The sequence below is a fragment of the Hermetia illucens genome, chromosome 4 (genome assembly GCF_905115235.1).
Source record: "Hermetia illucens chromosome 4, iHerIll2.2.curated.20191125, whole genome shotgun sequence".
In the NCBI taxonomy this organism is placed as follows: domain Eukaryota; kingdom Metazoa; phylum Arthropoda; class Insecta; order Diptera; family Stratiomyidae; genus Hermetia; species Hermetia illucens.
In genome coordinates this window covers 151107661-151114915 of record NC_051852.1, presented here as the reverse complement: position 1 = coordinate 151114915, position 7255 = coordinate 151107661, and the positions used below count along the sequence as shown (strand labels likewise).

At 41.4% G+C, this 7255-nt stretch overlaps 1 protein-coding gene across 1 annotated transcript in view; it reads left to right on the top strand.

Annotated features, from left to right (window-relative positions):
• The first annotated feature begins 3752 nt into the window (after positions 1 to 3752).
• The window catches only part of LOC119656233 (protein amalgam-like), a 111181-nt gene continuing 107678 nt past the window's right edge, over positions 3753 to 7255 (top strand). Inside the window, exon 1 of the mRNA XM_038062649.1 lies at positions 3753 to 4236. Within this exon, the coding sequence (XP_037918577.1) occupies positions 4182 to 4236 (55 nt within the window). The 5' untranslated portion in view covers positions 3753 to 4181. The remainder of the gene's footprint in view (positions 4237 to 7255) is intronic.

Sequence of the window (7255 nt, the reverse complement as noted above, 5' to 3'; positions counted from 1 at the left end):
TTATTGCAAGTCTGATCGTGCGGCTCGTGCTTGGCCCGAAACTCAAACTTCGGACCCTTTTTTCTGATCGTAATGTTGGACTAACCCCATTGTCCATGGTTTCTTGAAAAGTTTGCCCATGTTGGAAAGGACAAAGACGGCCCTGAAGTTTTGTGGTTTGTGAGAGTCACATTCTTTCTTAATGGCAACTATCTTCGCTACTTTCCAAGTGGTGGGAAAATGACCATTGTTAATGCAGTTGTTGAAGACTACAAGAAGGACCTTCATTGATGTTCCAGAGAGGTTTTCGTGGACAATATTTCCTATGTCATTTGGTCCGGTTGATTTTTTACCGTTAAGGCTATTTGTGATAGCTGTAAGCTGTGATGAGCTCCAAAAGGTTTTTGGGTCCGTTGTTTTGCAGGTTGGGTTGGAGACGGAGAATGTAGCCAATTTAAGTGAATGCTTATGAAGGAAGTGTTTGATTGTTGAGTCTCCACAATCGAAGTGACGGCTGGCTTCTTTCTAGCAGGAGGTGAATTTAATTGGGTGAGGAAAGACTTTGCAAGTGTTTCAGCTTTTCTAGTGTCGATGCAGATGTTTTCATTCTTCTTGGGGAGAACGAAGTTTCTAGATCTGTTTCTGCCTGCCAACTCCAGGAATTGTACCTCGAGTTGAAATCGCTATCAAGAATTAGATACTTAGATTTTGACTGGAGATAGCTCAAAATTTGTAAGTCTTGATCCAGTTGCTCAGATTATGAGTAGCATTTGATGTAGACTGTAGCTATTAAGATGCGTCTGCTGTCACTGGTTTTAACTAAATCCACTGCCACGGAACATGGTAAATTCTTTAAATTCATAGCTTTTTCTGACTAGCAGGGCGATACCGCAGTTGGTGTCATTCCCAATAATGTTATAATTGGCAAAATTTACATTGTGCCTGCTTTTTAGTCGTGTTTCTGAAATACAGTTGAAGTCCGTTTTCAGAGAATCTACCAACTCTTGTGCGGTGGTACCAAGGACGCGGAAGCGATCATTTCGACCAAGTTTCTGAATGCCAACTTGTTGCCTTGCGGAATTTGATGGGATACAGCTCTAGAAAGAGTATTCCTATCTGGTTAAGCGAAAGATACGCTTAACTGGGCCAAGTTTGGGAAGCTTGGCGGGTTGCAGCTCTAGAAAGAGTATTCCTGGCTGCTTAAGCATAAGATACGCCTGGTTGGGTGTAGTTTTTTGACATCTGCCTGTTTGGCTCTCATAGTATCAGCACTCTATTTTGCTCTGCCAGCTTGCCTTCTGCCAACCATGTCCTTGTATGCCGAAAATCCGCGGTAGTTGGCGGGATGTGCTTTTTGGCCACAATTGCAGCAAGTTGGTGTGTCTGTGCACCTCACGCACCTGTACATGATGGAACAATTGAGGGCGATGAGCCCGAAGTTTTGGCTGTTGTAGCATTGGAATACCCTGGATAGGCATGACTTATGGTTATTGGGAAGCTTGTCGGCTCGCGTAACGAGGTTCGACACGCTTTTGACCTTCAAGTTCGGATACTCTTTCTTGAGCGCATTATGTCAACCGGGTCTGTCTCTCTGTAGAGACCACGGATTACTAAGGATTCAGTCCTTAAGGCTGGTGGGGTGCTAATTGTGATGTCTGGCCCCTTTTCTTTAATAAGCTTGAAGATCGCCGCATGATCTTTGATGCTCTGCGCAAAGATGAGGGTTCTATTGGTATTCGTATTTTTTAGGGTTGCTTTCAATTATTTTTCTTTTAGAATTCGGAGGAACCGAGGTACATCAATTTTGTACCCAATGATTGGCAGAGTTTTTTCTTTTTTTGGGCGGCTAGTTGGGGACTAACTGCTAACACTGGCCTAAACTTTTATTTTTCTCCTCTTCCGCTGCACGAAGTTGAATTCGTCGCCTTCCTCTTCCTCGATGAATACTTCGAGGCACATCTCTCCTCATTGTAGGGGTTTTTGTCGTTGTTGTTCTTGTTGCTGTTCCTATTGTTGATGCTGCTCTCACGTTGGTACCGGCAGTTTCTCTTCGGGTGATGCCAACGCTCCTCCAATTGCGTAGTGATCCGTAATCCATTTGCTGGGCTATGGCGGCCTTCTCGTGTTTTAGTTCCTCGATTTTGTCGACGAGGGTCGCATTTACATCTTTCAGTTTCAAAGAGTTCTTCTTCTGATTATAACTCCTCCGGGAGTATCATCTTACACATCTTGGCGGACATCCTGTCCCCAAGCCTATACCTGGTGTTGCACGCAGATCTGAAATTGTAAAGAATTTTTTTCTTCAATTGGTTTTTCTTTAAATTCCCTTGCTCAACGTGTCCAATTATTATTGGCGCCACTGTCTAGGATAGGTCGCTTAGCAAATCTCGAGATATGTGATGATGATTTTGCTGATGTGTCTTCGCTTCACGAGCTCGGAGCGAACTGGTGCCGCTGGAACCAGGCGCCCACATGTAAATATGTAATGAATGACTTTGTCCTTTGTTGAGTCTAAGGGAGACATTATTTCACAAAATATAGCAAAGTGGGGTATCCAATGAAAGGTCTTGACTAGTACTTTTCAAAGCAAATTTTAGTTTTGATATCAGTCGCAGGGGTGGTTAGCCCTTTCAAATGAGCCTTGTCTCAGTTTGTTCTGACCAGTAGGAGTGTTAGGACGTGTCTTTGCACGGAGTCCCTCCTTACAGCCATGAATTGGCCCCATGTGATTTTTTTTTGTTCCTTCGACTGAAAAGAGAGCTGAAGGGAAAGCACTGGAAATCGATGGAGAAGATTTAATCTCAAGAGAGGTATTAAAGCCGAGGAGTTTCAGGGTGCTTTCCAGGCGTGGCAGGAGGAGACTATTTTGAATGATTTTAAGGGTCTGTTCCAATAGGATGAATAAATCTATTTTTGCCAGTAAATGCGCATTACTTTTATAATGCGCCCTGTATACACTATGAGCTTGGTGCAAATGGAGCTATCGAGTTCCCAAATATTCTTATACAAAAATTCCACCAAATCTCTTATATTTGAAGGGCCAAACTTCCGGTTTTGGATTCCTTTATATTTTTGAAATTGGAATTAACGAGTTTGCATTAAATTTTGCGTTATAAATGAATTAATTGGTGAGAAAACCTTGGAAATGCTTGAAAAATGTAATTGAAGACGAGATGTGAACTCATTTAAACGAGTGAGTGATGTGCTACGATTAAGCCTAGACTAGTTAGCCTAGACTAGTTATCAGTCACGATGTTTGTGATTTTCATTGATTACAATGGAGCTTTCAAGAATGAATTTTTACTGGAAGCTCAGATACTTAATAAAGATTCGTATCTGGGTGTTGCGAGATGTTTATCTAAGGAAAATTGTGAAAAACGAAATAAGTTTTAAACAAACAACTAGCGAATTTCGTTCATTATTAAAGTTGGATATCTAAAGATTGTAAGCTATCTAATTTATTTGGAAATTCTAAGTGCATATGTTGAAAATATATTGAACGAATTTCCAAATAAGTGTGACGAGGTCCAAATGAAGTCACGACCACACAGATTAGGTCACAATTGAGTCATATGAAAATGAAAAAGCCAACTTGGAAGAATATCTTTTTTTTTCAGAGAGATTTGTCAAATAGTCATATTCAGCAAACTTAGAATACTTTCTCATGAACTGAAAACTATTTTACAGTACGCATGCTGCAAGAAAAATGGAAACCCTAACTAGAGCTATGAATGAACACAGAAACTAAGTTGTTCCAACTGCGAGAGTCAGTTGATATTGGTGCTTTGTAGCGTGTAGATGGGAGTATCTTCTGCAGGGCCGGCCGAGTACTGGTTTTGATGAAGTGTAACATATGCCGCGGACGCCTGTAATGAAGTTTTCCCTGTTTGCAGTTAACGAGGATTCAAGTTCAAAAGTGTCCTTATAGTGCTAAATTAGATTTAATTCGAAAATATATAGAAATCGAAATATTCTTTTAGTTCTAACCAGTGTATCTATTAAGCCGCTATCTATCTATCTATTGCGTATGAAATTAGTGCTGCTAATTTTTATCTATTTTATCTACTTTACATACTTACATTTATTTCGGTGCGATAAATAAGGAGTGTGTATAAGAGTGATTTATTTTTTTATATCTCCCTGAAAGTGTTGACGTAAAATAGTTAGTTAAAAAGGGTGAAGTGAGAAGCCAATCTTTAATAATGGAATATTTGAAGCTGCTTCTTTTACTATTAGTTGCTGGAATAGTATCGTCAGGTGAGATATGATAAATTGATATAACTTCACTTCATATCAAGAGATATGATAAGATAAGATATCTTATCAAATAGGCGTGGACGAATAACTGGAGGGGTTGATGATTATCTGTATATAGGCGCTTGAATAATAGTTTTTTTTATTAGGAATTTTTAAGATAATGGTGTTATTATACTGCTACCACATTTTTTCATAAAGAGAGCAAATAGTAGCGGCTTTCGACTTTATCTTGTATATATAGTTGCCATGAACTCCTATGTGAAACATAACACGTTAACAACGCGCCATCGTTTTTGGATCATGGCAGAACCTTACGGCAAAAGGAAGGAACCAGTTAGTAATAGTAATAGCTTTCGGGGTTGAGCGAAAGTCAAAAGACCATCCTAGTTGGCCGAAGTTGACCTAGAGTGTAAAGTCGTCCTAAGCACATAAAAAGATATAGAAGTTGACCGTGAAGGTCCGCCTGCAAATTCTGAAGCTCCATTGAAGTGTTCCGCCGATATGCATTGGCATGCCTCAGGCTAGCCAGGCTCGGAAATGTGAGAGGTCCTTTTAAACACTTTTGTCCCTTACGTCTCATTTAACAAAAGTGCACGTGTACTTTAACCGATGCATGGGGCCACACCGATCCCTGAAATACAAGAGAAAGAAATATCGTGGTAACTTACCGGAAAACTACACGCGAAGCTGAAATTGCAAATCAAAAATTACCAGCTCGACTGCACGCGCGGAGGTGTAAAACTCGAGACCCGAGTGCCACCATCAACAAGGATCATATCCTAAACCGATGCTTCCCCTGAGTCGGATCTTCTATTGGCCGAACCTTTGGAGAACCTTCCCTTCTTTGACATCCTCAAGCTGTAAAAATGGAGGAAGCTCCTTGATTTTATTTGAATTCTTGAGAGTTAGGGTTGAAAAGGACATGCAGGAGTTGTCAAATCTGTATCAAAGTTAAATAGTCGGACCACCTGAGCAATCCTGAGCGATCCAAAAGAAGATCGCCCAGTAGTTGGATCTGGCCTATGGAACACGAGATTTTGGATACAGTCCTCGTACTATGGCCAATCTGCCGATAATTCCAGCAGACTAAATTAGAAATAAAATCTAAATTTTCCGACTCCGGGTTTCCTGGTATGAACTGCATGCTCATGCTCACCAGCAGAATATCCATACGATTGGCCAGATTGTCAGGAGACACTTTGCTACACTAACATGCCCAGCTTGTGAATCATACTAGACCGAAAGTAGTGAAATTGCTGCTGCTGATCAGGTCTCAGTTCACGATCTAGTAACTCTACTAATTTGAATTTTCCCGCTAATCGGCTACTGGACGCACATCTTGATGGCAACTGTTAAAATCCTTACAAGACGCTTAGGTATGACTTTTCATCCCTTCGAGGATATCGCGCCGTTGTTTAATAAGTCATTTAACGGCTGGCGAACAGCCTCATGAAAATATGATAGGTCCACTCGATTCGCCTTACAGAGTGATGGTAGTCCCAATACCAATTTGCTACTGTATCTATAATATAAAAAGAATAAGTGCATGAATACACAAGCCCAGAATTTTCTTGCAGGATTGAGTCGACCAACACTTCCACGCGGGAAAGAAACCGGTTGATCAGCAAAAATGCTGATGTGTCATAAAAAACCACCTCCGAGCATGCGATAATAGCGTAGAAGTTCCGCTAAGATGGAATTAAACAATCTTGTCTAACGTCCTAGAAGCGAATTGTCTTAGCCCAGCTCGTCACGTCCGTAAAGTGGCCACTAGGTCCAAATCTGTCGTCAAGTTCATAAAAGTTATAAATATTAGATCGCCGTACGGGTTGAAGCACGACTTCACGCGTGGAGCCATAACACTCAAGAACTGAGTGCCGTGATCAAAAGGGTCGCATCCTATCGATTGGGGATTCCCCTACCTCAGATCTATCATCATATCCGTCCGCTGCATGTGCCGTACAAGTTGAAGCACGCTGGTATGCGTGTCATGGAGCGGCCAATTGGGTTGGAATCAACCCTTCAACTCAATACAGACGTCCGTGGTCCCTACATCCTGCATGCAGCAATCAACTCAACGCACAAGTACTTTCCCCGTAGCCTCGTGACATCGTCACTTGTCATGATGCGCTATAGAGTCAAACTCAAAAAAGCTTGAATCTCCTGAAAGGCAGGAGAAAACCACCATTGATCTGATCGTACGTGATCTATAAAAATCAAGTATATCAAAAAAGCAACAACGTTCTTAGTCCTGATGAAAGAGAAGAACACGAATGAAGCTCGACGTCTTTCTTCACAGATGGCAACCTACCATCTCAAAATTAAAACTCCTTTCAAACCTTTGTACAGAAATATTCCTCCGCATAGTGGGTTAGTCAAATGGAGAAGCATCACATGAATGGACATTTGAGGACGTTATAGACACAGACACATCTTTAGCTAACTGACTCCATATTTCATCAAAGCTTCATCTCACCCCTTGCTTCATTTCGATGAACAAAAAAGGTGGGATGGAAAATTTAGCTTAGGAGTATCTGCAACCCTAATCTTAGAAAATGAAGCCAAGTGCACGTGAAACTTAACCGGGAAAAAGTTGAGAAACTGTTCCCAACACGAAGTTGGGAGCTGAAAAAGGCTTACTGTTCTGATACATTACGAACGTTTTGTTCCCACATTGGGCGCCGTTTGCAAAAACTGTCGGGATTTGCCTAAAATACCATCTTAGTTGAACGAAGTTGACCCACAAGGCAAAGTTATACCAAGAATCTACAAGGATGGCGAAATTGACCATGAGGATTAGGTCATAATACTGAAGCATGTCATTTCTCCGCGCTCGTATGCCTTTGTGCTAACCCCCCCCGAAAATATTGCGACTTCGTTTAGGCTCTCCAGTCCAGCTTCAGTATTTGCAAGCGGATCTTCACGGTCATGTTCCGCTTTTTTATGTTCTTGCGATAGCTTTGCTCTCTAGATCAACTTTTGGGCAACTAGGATGACCTTTCAAGCCGCAGTGAGCAGA